Genomic DNA, 21,459 nt, shown 5'->3' on the forward strand with positions numbered 1-21,459 from the left:
TGCTGTGATCAGCTACATCAACACCAGTGTTTCTCTGGAGGAACCCATGTAAGGGAATCATTTTGAAATGGTCTTGTTGTATGGAAACAACAAAGAGTTTTAAGAAGTAAAGCCTTTGAGAAAATGTCTGGTTTAATAACATCCAATGTTGCCAAACACTTTCAAGGCTGAGAAGTTGGTAGAACACGTCAGATGCTAATTTCTGACATCATTGCACTGTACTTGCATATTGCCTGTGTTAGACGTTGCCTTTTGATTATATTCTTTCAGCTAAATTTACATGTAAACTGGTGCCTTTCTCTTTTTTTCTCTCAGATGAACAAGTGTTAAAGATTAACAGTGTAACTGAATCATAAAATATGGGGAAGCCAAAACAACACCCTTCTTCAGATACTATTTTACTTGGATGAACAATACAGATTAATGGTTGGCCTACACACAGCCAGCTGCGCTGCACACACACTGCTCAGCAACATTGGTTTTCTGCCATGATAACATATTTTAATTTTTTAATTCCTATCATGAGTGATATGTCCACGTGTTTGCAATGTAGCTCACTAAGGCCCTATTGTCAAATTTAAATCATATACTTAACTAAAGTTACCACTTCAGCTCGATTTGAAATTTGAGGAAGTTGCACTCCAAATGAAGATGGAAGAGTGTTTTTATAGTTACCTCTGTGTCCTTATGATGCATGCAGGGATGTCATGTGCTTTGCTACGCATGCATAACATAGCTAAAATACTGTGGTTTTCTTGTTGACAAAACTCACAGGGAACGCAAATTATTTCCACACTGTAGGAGTTCAAGTTTGGTCGATGTGTCTCCCAAATCAGCAGTTACGATGGTTACTATTACTTGGCAACAGGAGGATGTAACGTGTAGTCATGCTACTATGCTACAACCACAACACTGTTTTTCTACCCTCTGCACACCTGCAGGACGTCACACTGGGGGATGTGGTTACGAAGGTTGAGATTGTGCCGCCATTTTCATCGATATTTTATTTACAACCGGGACCGTGACACCCCTACTAAATATAGTGTCAAAATGCTAATTTGGCAACACTAATAACACATAGATGAGCTGCCTTCTTACAGTAACAGTGTGTTGGACAGGACAATGTCTTCATGCTGCCAAAATATGATAAGAGTTCCAAGCATTGGGTTGGGCACAGAATTGAGCAATCAACACAATAGCGATATAAAGGCATATATTTTATGTAGCTGAGTGATAAGGATTTCTATTTTACACATTTTCCTCAACCATTAATTGAATGTATTAATAAATAGAAGTTTGTTTAACATTAACAGTAAATAATCGAAACTCGCATCTTTTTCTCAGTTTAAATGTAGTTGGTTGTACATTCTTGGCACATTAGTCAACAATAACAATAGCCCAATAAAACAAGGAAGCTCTTGTTTGCACTTGCTTATTGCACTTGTGTCAATCTGTTAATTCAGACTGCAGGGTACACAGATCACCTGGCTAACATGAGCAAAGGTGGCACATTTGCTTTTCATTAATCAACAGGATTTACATACAGGGTAGAGTTTGTCGTCAAAGTTTTTTCTTTTTTTGACTTCTGTTTCAGAAGCTGTTTGATGCATTTGAAAACTTGTGGCCCACAAGGAGAAACACCAGTGCTGTAGCCACAATGTCCTTGGCCAGAGTTGCAATGCTATGCACTTCCTCTGTTAATTACTGTAGTATTTTGTTAATGTGCCCCCTCTGCTGGTGTAAATCTTTCAATTACACTGCTTGTAAGGTCTGGAGAAGTGACACACAAACAGAAAGGAATTTGACATTGTTTATTAATCACTTAATAAATTCTTCACTGCATTTAACAGATGGTTAATAATTTATAGTCCCTGGGATGGCTTGATACCACTTTTTTGTGTCCAATACTGAAACTGATATCTCAGCCTTGAGTCACTATCAATAATATCACTCCATTATGTCCTTTTTTTGCAAAATTATACTCATATGTTTCCTTTTTTTCAATCTTAAGATAAATCACCAATGCTAACATGATCCCTGCATCCCTCACTCACATTCTGGTCTGTGGCGTGCATGTCTTTTTACCCCCGGAGTGCCATCAGATTTACGTGCATGTCTTTTTACACGCATATGATGACATAAGAGTATAGCGATAGTGATAATAATCATTTTTGTAAATTCAGGTACTTGTAATGCTTCTACTGCCAGTGTGAATTGTAGATGATGCCACTGTGTCCCACACTTGATTGATTCTTTGTTTTGTAGCTAGACATGGGGAAGCTGTCGTTAACAAAAACATTTGATATAAACAGTCATGAAATTTGTTGCCCAGGATCGATTTCCCAAGAGTTTGCGTTTTATGAGGAGCCACAGCATCCCTGAGGAATAGTCTAAGGTCCTGCTCAGGCCTTTCTCTGTGTATCCACATTAATCCAAAATCTGTGTTTACAGATTGGTTGCTAAAACTTGGTATATACAGTAATATAAGCAGAATTGTGTTTTGGGTGGAATTATGAGTCCGTTTGTAAATGGATCATCCAGTGTGAAGAGCTTCCACTGAGCAAAGGCTGGTGGATGTTAAAATAAAATAAAATCTGTGTACAAAGGCAAAGCGGTGGCTTGGGGACCACAGGCAAGCTCCATGTTTGGCTTTCAATTGCCGCAGTGTATTGTGATTTGAACAGGCTGAATATACTGAGGCTTGTCAGCGCCTTGTTCGCTGACCCCAACACACCATAGCCTGCCTGTGCAGTTTGGGTATGGGTCCATGTTTACATCGGTTTACCGGTTTTATGAGTTGTATCTGCTCACAGCTTATTCGCAGACTGAGAGGTTGATTTTATGAAATCTGATTTAGAGTGTTCTACAGAGTCTATTAGCAGAGCAAAGGAACAGGCCGGCCAGGACAAGGAACAGAAAGACTGATATTACTTGTGTTCAATTATCCCGATAATCAAAAATAATGTTATCATTACCATAGCAAACAAACAACAAATAAACTGTATTACTCTGCTCCATCTGTATGATAGACTGCTGAAAGAGCAGGAACAATCCCCACCCTTCCACAGTTTAATGAGAATAGCTGATTACAGGTTTTATAATTTTAATATTAATTTTATATTTTTCTGTGTGAGCATGTGCAGAAAATGAATATGTCGATTTAGTGAAGGATGTTTTTACGATGCCCTTTTCCATGTTTTTCCATGTTTCAATCACACACACAGGTTTGTGCAGCTAATCTTCTCAGGACACGGCATTGACTTCCATTCATTTGTACACTCTGAACAAAGCTTTATTCCTAACCTTAACCATTACAAGTTAATGCCTAACATCAATTCAAGTCTTAGCCCTAAACTTAACCAGTTCCTCTTCCAGTTCCTCACTTAGGACCAGTTCCTCCATTAAGACTACTGGTCCTAAAAAGACCAGTGTTTTAAACTTTAAATACATACACACATTCATACCGATAGGACAACGATGAATTTCTACCCATAGCAATATCAGTGCAATTTTTGTATTGATGCATTTACCACCTAGCTATTGCCAGCCTTTAAAAAACGATGCTTCATTACATTACTTAGTAAAGAAGCATTTGCGTGATATTTAGGTTTTATGGATTGTATCGGATTGAGCACCAGTGATGTTGACCCGTAGCTCGTTTGAATATTTGGTGTAATACAATGTAATACAGTGGCCCATTTTGAATTAACCTTAAAATAACTATATGTATTTATGGTTTACAATATTTATATTGTATATATCTTTTTTGAGTTTGCAATGGAGCTTCAGTTGGATGGTGTGTGTAAATCAAGCTTCTAAGTAGTTTTCAAAGACATTGAGTCTGAGCTGCTGTCTTGTATTTGTGGCATTGTGAGGACCACAAAGGGGCCATAATCGTAATTGAAACACAAGTTTCAGGCACAGCCCTAGGACAGGTACTTCCTTGTTACAGGAAATACTAAAAAAAATATAGGACACCGATGATTTCCTTCATCCTACTATTCAGGTTTCAAAGTACTGTACTACAGCAGTGATGTAGTAGTTGTTTGGGAAAGGAGGCAGTTGATGTTGCTGCAGTGGCCCCCTGCCCCCACAGTGAACACCCCCAGTTTGAAAATCGACACTTCCCTTGCTTTATTGCAATGCATGATGGAACTTTTCTTTGGCAAGATTCTGTATCCCAAATAGATGGGATGAGGATAAAGGCACTAAAGAGTAAGTGGAGCAGAAAGTAATGAGTGTCAGCGCAGTCCAGTGTGTTTGCAGCTGATTGGGAGACACCATGAATAAGTCAGAAAATGTTCCTCTTTCTCTCTGACTTTCCCCTCCTCCTTTTCCCTGAATCTCTCTTTCGCTCCCTCTTTCCTGCTCTATAGCTCTATTGTCCTCAGTGAGGATGGTGGAGAGATGATCCTATCTTTTGGTTGGCTCAGTTTGTCTGAGATCAGCTGGCAGTGCATTTCCAGACATGCACATACAACACTGTTGTGTTGTGCTCTGACCTGAGACAGAAGATCATGTCGCGTTTCAAGGCCCAGTCTTTTTTCTGGTTTTATTATGATTGTCTTGAGCAGTTTTTGTTTTTTTAGTTTGTTTATTTCATTACCAAGTTCATATTCTTGTTGAAATGTTAATTTGCCATAACATGGTTTCAGCGGATATTGACACAGCATCCCCTCTGACCCTCCGGTGGAGGATCGAGGGGTAGATAATGGATGGATGGATGGTTTCAGCGTTTGTCCACATGTCCAATTTATACTGTGTTGCCTCGTGTTCTCATGCAGCAGCAATTTGGCACACAGGAGTTTTTCTATTTTCGTATATGTGAAACTTAATTTTACAGCTATCTGTCGCTATATTACATATTCCGCTTAAGCAGTTAGTGCATTGTTAGCGATTTCCCCCTTAAATTATTCTTGCGCTTATTTTGTCCTTTTTATTTTGTATTTCAGATAAATCGATCATCTGCCATCCACTGGGATCCAGGTGCTTCAGTCCTAAATGACAAGGTATGTGATGCACACTACTCATTTCAACTAATTTGCTGTTGCTGAAATGCAGTTTTAGTAATTGCAGGAGGTTTTGCAGCTATTGGTTTGGGATGCTCCTTGTTGTATTTAATAGTCAGTTTACCACAGGTGTGGTGTCCCATCAATCACGCCAGCAGTCTTCCGAGTGTATGATTGGTTTTGTGTTTTGGAGGTAGATCTAAATTTCCACCTCTTTATGAACCATTCTGTGCTTATGTGATGTTAGACATTGGTCCAACTCTTAACAAGGAACAAAGAGAGAGCCCCACCCTGTTCCCCTGGAGGGAGAGACATGATACACCTGCCAAACTAGCTCTGTGCGCAATCATCATATTTCCCTTTCATAGTGTTGAGCCCAATTTCATTTAAGATATTGCATCATCAGTACACAGTTCACAGCTGGATATGTACTGCTAACTTGTGTAATTTTTTCCAAAAATGGCAACAGTAATACTTGAAGCAACAAAAATAAACTTATCATATACACTTAAGGCCTCGTGAAATTGGCAGTATGGCAGTTAAGACTGAGGTGTTTATCTGTCTGTTTGTACAATGTCTGGCTTCTGCAGCTGCTTCACTGATAAAGCCAGAAAAGCAATCACAACAAAAGCGGATGAAACAAGGCATGTTATGTTCGCTGACTGCTACTTGAGACCGTTTTGTTTGTTGGCCACATTGACAGGAACAGGTTTGCCTTTCAAAGATGATGGATTTTGCTTTGACTGAAGTGCAGCATTTCCACATTTACTTGTATGACTACTTGGCGTTTCCCATAACCCACAGCCATGTTGTCTACATAACTGTCACACTGCTGCATGCTTGGCTGCATACTTTATACTGGATCTAAACTAAGGTCAACATACTTCTCATGTATGTATAGTCCTTTATTAGAAATTTACAGTGTTACATTTACAGTCATAATTAATGGCAATAAATAACAAACACTCACTTTTGTCACCTTTAACGACTCCCATTTGCACATTTATTATATTATTTAAAAATTAACAACAAAACACATGTGTCAGTTACTCTGCTACATGTTGATTTGGGGTTGAAAATTATGTTGGTGCATTTCAGCACCTTGATCAATACGTTCCATCACAACCAACAGTAGAGGCTTCCATTCAGCCACATGTTAGCAGTGGTGGGTTGTTGTCGTCAAAATGTTTTTTTTTTATTGTATGCATGTAAAACTGTTGCAAAATAATCCTGTATGACAGAATATTTTTCACTTTTGAATCTACCTTCCAATATTGACCTATGTTTTGTGTAATCTGGGCATGTTTTCCTTCTTAGAGCAGGTATATTTAGATTTACTGCATTCATTTACTTGGCATGACATCTAATGAGACAGTACCTATTGGTAGTTAATCATGTTATTTATCCTTATGCATGATGTTACTTGCCGTACAAGAACATCTACTTATCTTTTCCATGCTGCTAGATAATCTAGACTCTCTGGTATCATTTACTTTGTTTTAACTATTTTAATTCAGTATTTACCCTGCAATATAAAAAGGCAGGTTGTTGCTTCAGGGTTTCTATGGGGGCACAGGTGTTTCTAAATATGCAGTGCATTGGCTTAAGCTCCTTGTTTTCTTCAACCTGTTTATGTTGCAGCTAGTTAAAGCATGGAGCAAAATTAAGTCATGCTTTATTTTTCTTTCCTGGTGAATCATTTGTACAATGTATTTCCAAATCTGTGTGAAAAATGATCAAAGTCGGCTTTTCCTCAGTGGTTTCTGGAATATTTATAGATCAACACAAGAATAGTTGGATTTTCAAAAACAAGCTTATTTTTTAATTGGATACATTAATATCCTGTATTTTATGTACTTGTATTTATGCAAATTCTCAATCATTTAAATTGAAATTAAACAGTCAGTTTCATATGCACGTTTTCATGGATGAATTGGCTCAAAAACAGCCAGATCAGCCACAATATAAAACCAGCTACTTGATTTAAAGCTTCTGTCACTGTTGGCAATGCTGTTTAATGTAAAAAATAAACCAAGTAACTTAATTATAATAATTACAATCTGCATCATCATTTGAATCCATCTCTACATGCATTTATTTTAAAAACATGGAAAAAAGTTTAAGAGTAGGATGAAAATTGACTGAAGCAGTTGAACCAGTTTTTAGTTCTTATTGCTCAAACCAGCAGTCTGTGTAATGTTGACAAGATTCTTGTATTGGAGTGTGTAGTGTGCTGCTGGTCTGCAGCATCATTACAGTTTCTTGGTTCGTGACTGTCTTTTTATACCCATGCGACAGGCTTAGCATATTTTTTTTGTCCCGAGTCCTTCCTCATCATCTCTGTCGTGTTCCCTCCTGTTTTTGTGCACATTTCCTGCGTCTGTGCCATGGGGAAGAACTAATTCGGATGAAACAAAATTAATCATCAACTGGGATGACTGTCAACCAATGAAAACTACTTCCTACAACAAATTTAATGCTCAACAAATTAAACAATAGAGCATAATCTCAAATTTTCTATCAATACATGATGTATAGAGCTGAAACGATGATTAAAACCAGATTTCTGATTGTTTCAGCTTTCTCTTAAATGTGAATATTTTCTTCATTTATTTCCTCCATATAACAAAGAAATCATTTAAACTGAATCATTTTGGTTTGTGGACAAAACAACAAGACATTTGAGAACTGACAAATGCTGATCAACATTTTTTAACATTCTTTTGACATTTTATGGACCAAAGATTAATCTATTATGAAAATAATCGTTAGTTGCAGCTCTAATGAATGTCTGCCATCGTCTTTCATTGACTGTGCTTAACTGTGTGCTATTTATCCATCTTTCTAATTTACTATTCCTTTGCTTTTTCCATTGCTGGCCATCTGTGTCGGTTGCGTAGATTATCAGCCCCCCAGGTTCTCTTGAGCTCTGTGAGCTGAATACGGGACATACAGCACTGCTGTTGCACATACTCCATTCACTGTAAACGCTAATCATTAGCTTCTGCTGTTCGTGGTTCAAAATAAACTGTAACAGTGAAGGCGATATCAAACTAACCTCAGACACAAGCACTCTACTTTATATGCTGTACAATATTTCAGCAACATTATGAAATAGAGCTAATGTAATTTTTTAATCTTCTCTGTTGAAATTAATCTCAGCTGCTCATATTCAACCTGATCTCATATTTAATGTAGAACCTCCTGGCTTTTTTTTTAGCAACTTCTATTTATAACCAGTAGGGAGTTCTTCTTTTCCCTGGTTAGCATTAATGAATCCTTAATAAAGAAGAAAATATTCTCCCATAAATCTGTGAACAACTTCTCACCTTGAATGTACAACATGGCCGGCAGTATCAAATGATGTTCCAGTTAGGTTTCACATGAAATCTTTCTATATATATATTAATAAATCCATTTTGCATTCCCTCACTATAACTGAAAATAAGTGGGATGTTCATGACTCACCAGTGACACTACTTGCAGTAAAAACGTAACACTTTTTTGATGATGCAACTTGTATGCAAACAATTATGCAAAGCTCAAACATTGCCAACCTAGGTTCATCATGTTGCAACTCTTTGTCACTCTGTAAATAGCTTTCCTGTGTGTTTGGGTCTATAAAAACCTCAAATACGTTGTGCAAATAGGACCTCAAGTTATGAGAGGTTTGTTAAGAGAAAGGTAGAAGAAAATGCCACGTTGGGAGGGACCTTGAGCTGAATAATGGAGAGATTTTTTCTTGTTATAATCACACAATTCTAATATTTGTTTGGTAGGTTTTGTCTTAGGTTTTGTATATTGACAAAGGCTATGTTTTCTTTTGTTTTACGTGGAATATGAACTAAATCAAATTATTAAGTAGCTCTAGCTGACATAGTGTACAATATTTGGCTATACTGTGCACTTTTAACAGGCTATGTATTAGAACTGAGACAATTTACCTGCAGATTTTATTTACAGTGACATGGAAACAGAAAGTTGACGTCAAGTGTCATTTGTGGTGAACTTGTCTCACATGATACTCTGAAGTTGTGCGTCTTTGCAGAATTATCGTCAAGTCTTCTTGTAGCCAGGAAGTGGCTTCAGCGACACGGCACCTTCGTTTTAAGACAGTGTTTGACGTGCAGACATTGTAACATGCTCAGAAAATGTACTGTCTGAATAAGCAAAGATATTTTTTCAATGTACTTCTGTAGGTTTAAAGAAATATTTAACTGATGTAATGAAATCTTTATGGAGATGCGTTTGCTTTGTTGGCAGTCAATTATAAAAGAATGCATCAGGTGATTGACAACCAGTGTGACAAAAATAAAACAAAGCTGCTTACATTGGAGAAGGGATGCGTTTATATGTCATATTCACCTCATGAGTGGTTGTTTATGACTTTTTATGACCCATGCCAGCTTTGTTCTTTAGTCACACACATATCTTGTAAGCCTTGTACTTAGAGCACAGTGGATGGAGACGATGAAGACACTGAGTTGAAGCCTTCATTGTTGTTGTTGTTAGGTGAAGGACAGACTGGGATGGAGTAAATTAAAAGTACATCCATTAAAACACATTTTTAAATTCACTTGCAAAACAGTCTTTTTTTTTGGTTCATTGGTGCATAATCTCCTTGACCTGTTTAACATCTGTTTGTAGTCATTCTTTCTCAGTCATTGTGTGGAACACGTAGTTCAAATGATAGATATATTAGGTTCAAATGATAGATATTAGGAATTGTGTTGAGCCATATGAAAAGACTGCATGATGCATAATAAGTAGAAGCAGAATTGGGACTCCCTTCATAATAAATCCCTTATTTTTTACTACATATTGACTAAATTATTTATACGTACATAATGGATGTTCTAATGTGTTGTTCTAACGGGTCTGTTTTGAAAAAATAAAATTAATTCATTCATTCCTAAAATAATCCTACCATTCTTTTAATAATTGTGTGATGTATTACTATTAAATAATCCAAGGATAGTATCTGCACATTGACATTGGTGACCTTAGTGAATTTCAAAATCATCTGTTACCAGCTTTTGTGAAAGGTCAGAGGATAATTATACCTATTAATCATCTATCTGTGTCCATTGTTCTCTGAGGGATTTATGACATAACCTCAGTATTCTGATGGGCTGATATTGGAAACCCCCTGCTCCATGAGCCAGGCAGTGTGTGCTTACCAGAAAATTGTATAAAATGAACTTACACATGGCCTCTTTAACAGACAGAAAAAAGTCAATGTGTACTTTCAATTCAAAAATGAATCCTTCATAAATCATGAGGTCTGGTTTTGTTCCACACAACCATTTAGTTATGCATCTGTAATTTGATACTGTGACATTAACGCATAGATTGTAGTGAAGAACTATATGCGTCTCTTTAAAATGTCCCCTACATTAACAATGTTTCCATCATTTAACTTCATACCAGGAGTCAGCCATAGCATCAGCTAAGATGCTACAAATGCTTTACTATAGATGCTACTCTTCTCTGCCCAAGTTGCAGTGCTATGGTCCCGGCTAAGGAGCAGCTCAGAGCCACTATTAACTTCACTTTTGCATTTTGACTTCTCATGCTAATTACGTTAGTGCTTTGGTTGTGTGTGCAGCCTCTACTGGTATAAGACAAGGATCAGAAAAATGACACAGACTAAAGGAAACCAATGTCAGTTAATTAATTGTTAAATTCTTAGTTGAGTAATTACTGTAAAGACTTTATTCGATTAACTGTTTATCATTAACGTCATTTCTAACTGCCATATATGGTGAAAAGCAGTGTCACAGTGACGTAAAAGGCTCACACAGGCAACCTGCTACTCATATGAAGCTTGTTTGTGAACTTTGGCTCTTCTGCGCTTGGAACTCAGTTTCCGTCTTTCTGTATACTGATGGCGGTTGTTACATTTTCACATGGTAGAGAAAGTAACATGCTTCCTGTCTTCCCAGGGTTTCTTTGCTATTTGATAATCCTTTTACTGTAGCCTAAGGTGACTGTACAGTGTGCAAATGTGAAACTCAATTTCACTCAAAGAGAAGATTATCAGTCAGTTCATTTCTTTCATAACTGAAGCAGTACCTTCTTTTTATAAAAGCATTTGGCAAAGCTTGCATCTAACTCTATTGTATTTGTACAATTTTATTACCGTATTGCACATTGTAACTCCATGATCTTTTCATTAATGGAAACTGTAAATCAGTAAATTAACAATATATCAACATAAAATGTAATGCAAAACCCATGTAGCTTAAGCAGCAGTTAGACCTCTCAACAGCTATGGTTTGTCACTTGTTTCTACACAAACATTAGTGTTTAAAACAAATAGTTAAGTGTATTTAAGCAGGCTGGGGGCGTGTCACTTTGCGTCACTGTGTACGTAGATAGTCATTACTCTATCAATTGAAACAGACAATGGCTTGTCTATCAACAGATTTGAATTCCTCCTCAACTACACAAGCCAAATCTACTTAATAGGCTGTTCATTTTGTGAATGTGTTCACTTTCATTATTCTGCGTTTAGATATTCAACATGGAGTATTATGTACATATGTATGAGACACAGTGCTGCAAAAAGACAGTTTTGTCCCACATTTTCAACAAGATGAAAGTTGTAATGCTTTACATAAACATATTCTGTCATGTAAATGTTCAGATGGATTAATTGAGTTCAGTGGTCTGCTTAGGGTAGAAAATTGGGAAGATGTCGTAAAAAGGCACTTTGTTTTGGTCGCGTATCGGATTACATACCCTCATTTCACCACAAATTCAAAGAAAACAATCATGGTTTTGTGTTCAAGAGTCACGCAAGACCACTGAGACCGAAGAATGCTGGTGAGAACCAAAACCAAAGGCAGAGCGAAACTGGAACTTCAGGTTCCACTAAGCTGCAAACCCCCGCCATAGATACAACAGTTGTCTTTCTTCCCTTTTCAGCTGTAATTCCAGCCATAGTTTCCTGTTGCTTAGTTTTGCATTCATGGATTGTGTCTTCTATTTAGTTTATCAGACAGGAGCGTGTTGACGGCTTTACTGTGCCAGGGAGTAGTAGGTGTTATGGATATGTGTATCTTTTTTCAGCTGCTGTCCTCTTAACTCAATAACCCACTGCATTATTGAGAAGCAACAGTTCTCCTGTTGAGACAGCTGGAGATGACTGTGACACTGTAAATGAGGAGTGACTGCCATTGCCTGTGTTGTAAAATGCACCTCAGTAAAGATACAGCCACTCGTCAACATGACTGCACAAAGTTTTTAATAGGTAATAAATGGCAGAGAAAAATGACAGAGTTGTATTTGTCTCTTTTTTTGTTTCTATATGTATATATATATATATATATATATATATATATATATATATATTATGAGCACAAGTCTGTGCTCATATTATATTTGACTTGTTGTAAAATATTCTTAATAAGACAAAGGATCATGTATTGAAATACTTGGTGTGTGAATCCTTCAATGCACAGGGCATCTCTATGTTCAGGGATTAATATGATTAAGTATATAATCCAATTTGAAAGAAGTTGCAGTCAAACATTCTAGCATACCATGTAGCCTAGCGCTTCAACAGCCATCAGTGAGGAAGCGACTTTGGCTTTCCTCTTCCTCTACAGACAGTCAGCTCATGCGTATCACACAGACGGCAGGTTTTTATTTTTTTTGTTTATGCATTGTTTTTGTTGCCATAATCTGTATTATGACATTTTTTTAGCTTTGGCCCAGCAATCCCTTTACAGTCCACTGCAATCTGGATCAAAGCCCCTTTCATAAGACGAGAGCAAGCCTGCACTAATCACATTCTGCCATGTCAACCAGACGAGTGCCATTTGCTATAAATAATACAAGCTGCTTGCTACTGTCAAACACTGCACTTGTGTTTCCGCTTAGGCCGTTGCAATCGTGTACCCGCAGACATAACATTAGTGATCCCCTATGCTTATATCATATCTCCAGAAAGCACCACTGCCTGGACTTGGGCTTTGACCAGCTCAGTGAGGTTGTCTGTATGTACAGTGAAATTTAATTTTTTTGCAATGCATTAGAAACTGCTAATTTGATCCCAACATATTTTACTGGATTAGCTAAAAGTAGGCCAGTGGGTCTCTGTTGGTCACAGTTGCGGAACTGAATGACCTTTGGGGAAACACACACACACACACACACACACACACACTAGTGTATGTATACTGGCTTCTGACATATTTTGAAACTGAAATTTGGTTTGTTCACGCTGGGTGATCCAGCCTGACTGTGGGTGAGCAACATATCTTTTGTATGCATGTATTGATCGTCATATACACTCTCCATGCTCTAAGGTATACACACATCTCCAGCCTGAAATTGAGTTATGCTCTATCCACATTATGTGGAGACTTCTTTACAACTCTTCTGTATTTTCTTTTTCTTTTATCAGCTCTCTCGGCAGCTCTCACATTAGCAATTCTGTAAGCTCAGCTGTGTGTTTTGTGTATGAATTGGGGATGAGAGAGCTGCCGCTACCCTTTACCGTAGTCTCTATAGCAACAGCAGTGATCCAGGAAGAACTTAAGTTACAGGGAAGAGGGGCTGTGACAGGAGGTGGTTTCCTGGCTCTGACTGAGAGAATCAAATGGGAATCTGTGACAGGACTGCCCTCTGGACTGTTTCATTCTTTGCTACACAAAGGGTGCTCCTAATATCATTTCCAGGCTGAAGAGTCACATGTCTAACACTCACTCTTTTTTAATTTCTGAAAACAATCTAAATCGGGTTTTATGCTTATGCTTACAATAGCCACTATAAGACTAAGCTCTTACTATCACACTGATCAATAGATTTGCTGCTTAAATAAGTAGGCTAAGAAAGAAAATATCAACGGGGAGCTTTCTTTGTTGAAAAGTCAAAAGCTCTTGATGAACTAAAGCTGGGTGAGTATCTCTAGTCATCGTCCCAGTAACATGTAGGTCAGCGGATAAGTCTATCTATGTTGTGTGCAGTGCGGTTCTCATTACTGTGCTGATTACTCTTGGAGGAGATTCAAAGAGAGAGAGACAGACTGACAGCCCAGCACCGCCATAGTTAGCCAGTCTATTTCTGTCTTGCTTATTTCCCAAAGTAAACCGTGTTAATGTAACTCAAAAATGACACAAAAACCCAATCAACGCTATTATCAAAGGTGGTAAAAGTCGTATGTACGAGGAGCACTTCACTCTGTCATGTGCTTTACTAAGTTATACAAATTTGACAAGGGTTTTTGAAATCGCAGGAGGCACAATATTTGCTTAAGCCAAAATGTATAATGTATAATATAATTTTATATAGACTGAAGACTGAAGAGAACATATTTGTTTCTCGCAGATCTGCACAAATATCACAGTAATAATTTTAAATGGTTTTTTTGAATGAAAACAAATGTAAAAATTGCAATTTCCTCTGATATCATGAATCATATCACAGTTCCTGTCAAAATAATCTTCATTAAATATTTATTCAAAATCGTTCAGCCCTAGTTTTGCACACAGAAAATAATGTTTATATGCATGCGCCGATTTGCATAGTGGGTATCGAATCTGCAGACCTGCAGAGCAGCTGTAAGGGCTGTTTATGTTGAACAGACTCACAATATTATCATTCAAGGTCACCTGTTGCCATTATCCCACTGTAAACTTACTTTTCCCTCATTCGAGTGGCACTGTTGCGAGGAGGCATCCACCCAGCAAATGACACTGGCAGGGGCTGTTCACTTTAGATCGCCTTCATTTGTTAATGAAAATATCAATATTTGCCATGGCGTATTGATTAGCATGAGGAAGAACGACAATACAGTATATCATCAAATCGATATTTTCACCCACCCCTAGTCCCCATTCAGGTTTTTATGTGTGTATCCAAATGCACTTAAACAGGCTGATGGAAACCCAAGGGCTCTGGTACTGCCAGTGACAGCCGGTCAAAGCTGTACTTCCAGCGCTAATAGGAAATGGTTGTCATGCTATCGAGCTGGAAAACATGATTAATAAATGTCTGTTCTTTTCAAACCAATGTCTATGTTGTTTAAGCAGCAAATTAATGTGTGACTACACTGTATGAGCATCTGTTGAGGCAGCAGAAACCAAATTGTGTGTGAGTGACCAACACAAAGCAGATGTGAGGTCATGTGCAGTATTTAACAGTTAATAGAAGAATGCATTACCAAGATATCAGTATGCATTTCCATAGGTGGTACACACACCACGCAGCGTGCATACTGCCTCCTCCTCCTCCTCCTCCTACTCCTCCTACGCCTTCTTCATCTCAGGGAGAATTGGTGGAATCCTGCTGTTGCCATTGATGGTCTCCTTGCAGGTCTGTTTCCTCTGCAGCAAAGCATTTTTTCCTACTACACAGCAAATCTACAATTACAAAAGCAATCCAACAAAACACAAGCACATCTGGGTTCGAAAGACTGAAAACAATTAAATTTTACCCCCAAAAACACATTTTTTCTGCCATTAAATTTAACTGTTATACCATGCCATGCTTATTTTAAAACACAGGCCTCAGTCCCTGTAATAAAGCCAACATTTAGGTTTTCTTGGTCATTTAACATAATAAGGAGGAGACAGATTAAATTCTTCTGCTAGCTCTAGCATGTTTATTCCTCTCTTCCGTAATTGGCTCTTTCTGCCTGTCTTGAAAACTAAATACACCTTTCCCCACAACTTTTCATATGGTTTCTTGATCTTCTAATGCTACCCAATGCGTTTGCTTACATACCTCTTAACAACTCACAACCACCCCTTTCTCTGTTAACCCATATCACACTCTCTCTTCCAGTCCTCCCTCTCCTCCCACTCCGCAGAGCATGCGTCATACATTCGCTCAGCGAGTGTTACTCGGGGTGAATGGAGCCAAGCCCTCTGACTGTCATCTCCTTTGGTGATAGACCACATTACTCTGTGTATTTATACACGAGTTGGTTGCTATACACAGTGTGTGTGTGTGTGGGAGGATAGGAGGCTCTTGGTTGTACATACTGCATGTGAGTGTGGGCTTGTTCATACATGCACACATTTTTAATGAATTTTAGATGGCAGACTGGTACTCCTTTGGACAACTGTTGTTCCTTCAGGAACATTTTATTTATATCATCTAGGGGTGAAACGATTAATTGTTTGTCAACTATTTTGATAATTGATAAATCGGTTTTATTGTTTTAAATATGTTTTCAGATTTTTTAGCTTAAATATGAATAATTTCTAGTAGCTTTGCGCCATCTAACAAAAGAAATCATTAAAACTGAATAATTTTGGTTTGTGGACAAGAACAAAACATTGGTTCACATTTTTCAATATTTCATGTACCAAATGTTTACTCGATTAATCGAGAAAATAACCCACAAATTAATTGATTGTGGAAATAATCAGTAGTTGCGATTCTTGCTCCATTATTGACTTGCTATTGGGTCATATTTTGATTATCTCAATCTTATCCTATCGAAATAAAACACTACGCTGTAGGCAATATGGGCCAATCTGATATTGAAGGTGGTGTGTGCAGTGTACGCTAAAACCAATTCCACAGAGGAGAATGACTAGCATAGTAATCTGAACACAAATATGTGCACATATCCACACATGGGGAGATAGTGTGTGGGTGTGACTCGTGGTGCGGGGTCAAGGCTATCACACTTTTACAGCTCAGTTAGACAGAGTAAGCAGTGAGTGGAGGACTTGGAGATTATGGGCTATGGTGGTGCTTAGATTAAGACAAGGGGGAGGAAAAATCACATTCTCTTCATGGCCTACAGAACAAAGCCTCTGTTTAGGAGAGCACATTCCATCATGCATACTGTACTGACCTGAGACTCCAGCTATAAAAAAAAGAACTACGTACACTTCCATGTAACATGTTTAAAGGACAGATTTACAACTGCCTCTCCAACCCATCCGCAAGCAGATCCCACCCAGATGGACAGCTGGAAAGGTTTTCTGGATTATATATGTCATTATGTTGTAGGGGGGCGAGTTTTGGATAAAACTAATGATCTCTCAAATGAGGGCTGATTCACGACCTACTTTAGATTTTTACCCTCAGCTTCAACCCAATTGAGGCTTCAGTAAACCCACAATATTGAAATGCTGCTCGTTTTACATTCCTATGGAAAATTCAGAATTGGAAAACACATTTTCCCCGTAGAGACGAAATAACTTTGATATCAGGCTCAACTGGGATGCTATTTCCTTTTTAGTGAATCCTTTAAAAAATGAATTGGCCTGTTATTTGTGCTTTTATCACAATGTGTTGAGCACAGAATAATTACTCATAGTGATCATCTGTAGTCTATTTGCGAATGTGGGAACGTGTTGGCAGGACAATGCTTTGGATGAAATAATAGGATTGAGAGTACATGATGTAACCCGTGGCTCCATCAAGCACAAGCCGAAAGTGGTTGAAAGGCTTTCACACAGTGTCCTCTTTTTGACCAGATTCTCAAATGTGCATTTAGGCACTTCATTTCCTCAACAGTAATTTCATGTTAAGTGGAACTCTCAGTTTTTGACAACCTGTTTTTTTTATTCACATATTTTTGCATAGGAATATGGAGGACTTCAGAAAGAGAGGAAAAACATTACATTTTGACATTAAAATGGAAATTTGAAGTGGCACAATGAGCAAGCTCCAAATGTTTCAATCTAATATTTCTATTTTTAGAGTTCAGATTGTTCCAATAACTTAACAGTTTTGATGGTATCTCGTGTGGAGATGCTTCATCTTGTTTTAAATTTAAAACAGTATAAACATTGAATTAAACAAAGGCTTAAAATATGTCACAAAACAGATTGCAGCTGCCACATATTTCAGAAAAATGAAGATATTTTACACAAATTTTACAGCCGGAGCAGAAATGCAACATCACTCATACCAACAGCTGTAAACACCACAAACAAACAATTGGACTATTTACTGAAGTTGCCTGAGCTTCACTTTGTTGGTTAGAGGAAGTAGCTCACAGACACCTTCGGCAGCTTTGCATGAAGTGCTGTCAGCTATGTGATGTTCCTGTCCATTGCTGCTGTTAGCGTTCCCGAGTCGACATCACTGCATGAATGCATTTATTTAGAGGTGAAGAAAACAAACAGACAAACCAAACCCTGAAGCAAGAAGGACTGAAGTTTGACACCTAATTGGATAGTGTTGTTTGATACTGGAAAAGCTTCTCCCAGATTTACGGTCAGACGTGACTTACATAATTGAGAAATCTCACTACTAATTCTTGAGTGTTGTACGTCAGAGGTGTTGCGTCAACAATCTCTGCAAGGGAGCTGGTGAGTGTAATGTTATCATCATCACTAAATAATCACATTGGACAAAAGTATAAAAAGAAGACCCAAATTGTGACATTTCCCTTTTATAGAAAGAACTAAAGGTTATGGATCCACTCTGCTTTCTAATGTATTTATATCTTGTCTGTTGAACCTAATGCTTTACGTTTGCGTCCTGAAACAACCTTATTGCTTGGTACTGATGGGTTATCAAACCAAATTTGTGGGTGAAAAAAAAACCCACATCACGCAGCAATAAAATCAGTTACTCTGGTTCATTTGCTGTGATGCTTGGTGTAAGTTACAGTACAGTAGCTGAGATGATGACTTTCATCATCTCTTCTTAATGTGTTTGTGGACACAGCCTGCTGACGATCATTAACATGCCGCTTCTGCTCAGACAGTCAAGACTATAGTCACATGGTCATGGATCAGATGCACAGATCAGATATCGTGATCAGTGTTTGCGTGTGTATGTTTCAATGAGTACCCTGCACTAAACACATTACATATGTGTGTCTAGACACTAGAGCTCAAGTGTAAAAGTAGTGCCAGGCATGCTGTACGCTTATCTCCTCAGCTTCTCTTAATCCTCTACACTCCCTTTACATATCTCTTTGTTTTCCCTCTCCAGTGACTGAGGATGTCCAAGCGGAGCTTGTTTGTTCGGCTGGTGCCGTGCCGCTGCTTGCGGGGTGAGGAGGAGACGGTAACATCGCTGGACTACTCCCACTGCAGCCTGGAGACTGTTCCTAAGGAGATCTTTAGTTTTGAGAAGACCCTGCAGGAACTCTATCTTGATGCCAACCAGATCGAGGAGCTGCCTAAAGTAAGGCGGCGCACACTTATGTACAGAAACTGTAAAAGTTGGTTATTACTTTCTTTGTGGACACACTTCAATCATATTTTTAAGATAATCATGACAGTACAAGTCGAGCAAATGCTTAATCTACACACACCATATGCGTTTTGATTAAAAACTATCTATTTCCCATGTTTTTCCACCAGCAACTGTTTAACTGCCAGTTACTACACCGGCTGAGCATGCCAGATAATGACCTAACAGTGTTGCCAGCGGCGATTGCAAACCTCATCAATCTCAGGGAGCTTGATGTCAGCAAAAACAGTAAGTGACACTTACTTTACTTTCCATAGCGTTCCTTCACGCAGGTTAGAAGCCTTTTTGATTGGCAGATTTAGGTCATTCAAAACTCTTGTTCAGATCACATTGCTAAGACCTGAAAACTGACCACAGCCACATGCTCACTGATCTGTGAAGATTAAAGGTATAACTGGTGTCCGTCTATTGTGCCAGGACTGCTTCTGGCACAGATTGGCGAAAAGATAGAATTATTATTCTATCTTTTCTATATACTCACACAAACTGTGAGAATATCTGTACAAGCCGCTTAACTCAAAGTGTCCTGTCAGCAGTTTCATGAAGTGGGAAGTGACACCATTCATCAGTGTGGCATTTTATCACTTTGATGATGACATTAAGCAGTCACACTGTTGAATATGATTAGCATCCCTGTCCTAGAAATCCCTTTTAAATTTAGCTTGTTTGATGAAAACTTCACACTGTCAGTGTTGCCTCAGTTTGATGTTAAGAACCAAAACAGGTTGGACAGTACGGGCACCTGCTCATAGATCAAAAGAAATCTTGTTTAGAAAGAAAATCTTGTTGCATATTCTTCAACTTCACAAGGACTATTCGTCATTTCTTGTCTCTTCCAAATGGCCTTTGAGGCCTTCAAGCTAAAACACTCGACGCTGTACTGTATAAAAAGCGTGATCTTCACCCTATCAACTTAAATCTAAGCAGAGTAAGCCTGCTCAACAGCAAAACCCTTTCATGGCAATGGAAAGGTTAAAAAGGTAATTCTAATATAAATGAGTGAGTGCAGAGACAGCTTAGATTAAACAAATTCATGTATGGGAGCAGCATGCACCATGTTGACATTAAAAGTGGCGTATCCATCTTTACACTCTGTGCAAAGTGTGTGGAAACAAACCAAGAGACTTGGTCACGTCCTCTTTGTTGCAGTTTGCCCGTTCTGGATCAGTCATGATGACTTGCAGACAGTGGACTTTATCCGCCCCACACTCTCTTCCTTTCCACTGCTTTTATTATGTCACCTTAAGCACTCTTCTCTGTGGTTGTTTAGACAAGAAAGGTGCAGAGCCGCTCTTAATGTACCTTGAGCACACAGAGAGCCTTTCTGCTTGTACAAAGCACCTGTTTTTAAACAGTCAAAAAGCTTCTGCAAAAAACGCGCACAAGATGGCCCACATTATCCCCTGTCCTCTCGGTCCAGACAAAGTCATTTGTTCACTGCCAGCAGTAATAAAATGGTTGAGATGCGTCACTGCAGATGTTGAGTCCCTGTTGTGTTGTTGTACTCTGAAACCACTTATGGTAATTTATGTTTGGTATTTCTCTTAAGGCATCCAGGAGTTTCCAGAAAACATCAAGAACTGCAAAGTCCTAACTGTTGTAGAGGCCAGTGTGAATCCCATATCAAAGTGAGTCGAACACATACTCCTATAATCGTCTGTGTTTTAGTTTGATGGGTCTCACGAGTACTTTACTTCTGTTGAACTTGTTTCAGTAGATGTACTTGACTTTGTGCATATCTGTGGATATCTTTGTCAGGCTCCCTGAAGGCTTCACGCAGCTTCTGAGTCTGACGCAGCTCTACCTGAATGATGCCTTTTTGGAGTTTCTACCAGCCAGCTTTGGGAGGTTAGTTTGTTCTAAAGATGGGATTAGGATGGAGCAACATTTAGTAGATGAATGAGGTTGTGACACTGACATGACTATGCTGGGCATAACTGTTTGTAGAACTATTGTATTGTAGTATACTATTTACATTAACATTGTGTAATGGCATGCATCAACTCCTTGGCTTCAAGGAAGAAATAAAATGAAAGGTCAATGAAAGGTTAGAAATGCCAGAAAGAAAAAATGAAAAAATCAATTGAAGAAAATAAAGAAATTACTTCATAAGTTAGGTAAGACTGTTCCTTTCACCTCCAAATCTGCAGCACTGCTCTCTATTACTACCGTACACATGATAATGATTATACTGATGCTTTATGGATCCACGAATGAACATCTGTATGTCAGCAAATGTTACATATTTACATGTTAAGTTACATTATAT

The 21,459-nt window shown here is 38.3% G+C and overlaps 1 protein-coding gene across 3 annotated transcripts in view; it reads left to right on the top strand.

The window, feature by feature from the left end:
- Positions 1-21,459, top strand: part of erbin (erbb2 interacting protein) — a 46,284-nt gene that overhangs the window by 4,534 nt on the left and 20,291 nt on the right. For all 3 annotated transcript variants that reach the window (XM_044012084.1, XM_044012083.1, XM_044012085.1), the window contains exons 2-6: positions 4,953-5,009; positions 18,927-19,121; positions 19,301-19,418; positions 20,740-20,818; positions 20,949-21,038. In XM_044012084.1, the coding sequence (XP_043868019.1) occupies positions 18,936-19,121; positions 19,301-19,418; positions 20,740-20,818; positions 20,949-21,038 (473 nt within the window). In that variant the 5' untranslated portion in view covers positions 4,953-5,009; positions 18,927-18,935. The remainder of the gene's footprint in view (positions 1-4,952; positions 5,010-18,926; positions 19,122-19,300; positions 19,419-20,739; positions 20,819-20,948; positions 21,039-21,459) is intronic.

This window comes from Solea senegalensis, linkage group LG21, assembly GCF_019176455.1.
Source record: "Solea senegalensis isolate Sse05_10M linkage group LG21, IFAPA_SoseM_1, whole genome shotgun sequence".
Classification (NCBI taxonomy): Eukaryota; Metazoa; Chordata; class Actinopteri; order Pleuronectiformes; family Soleidae; genus Solea; species Solea senegalensis.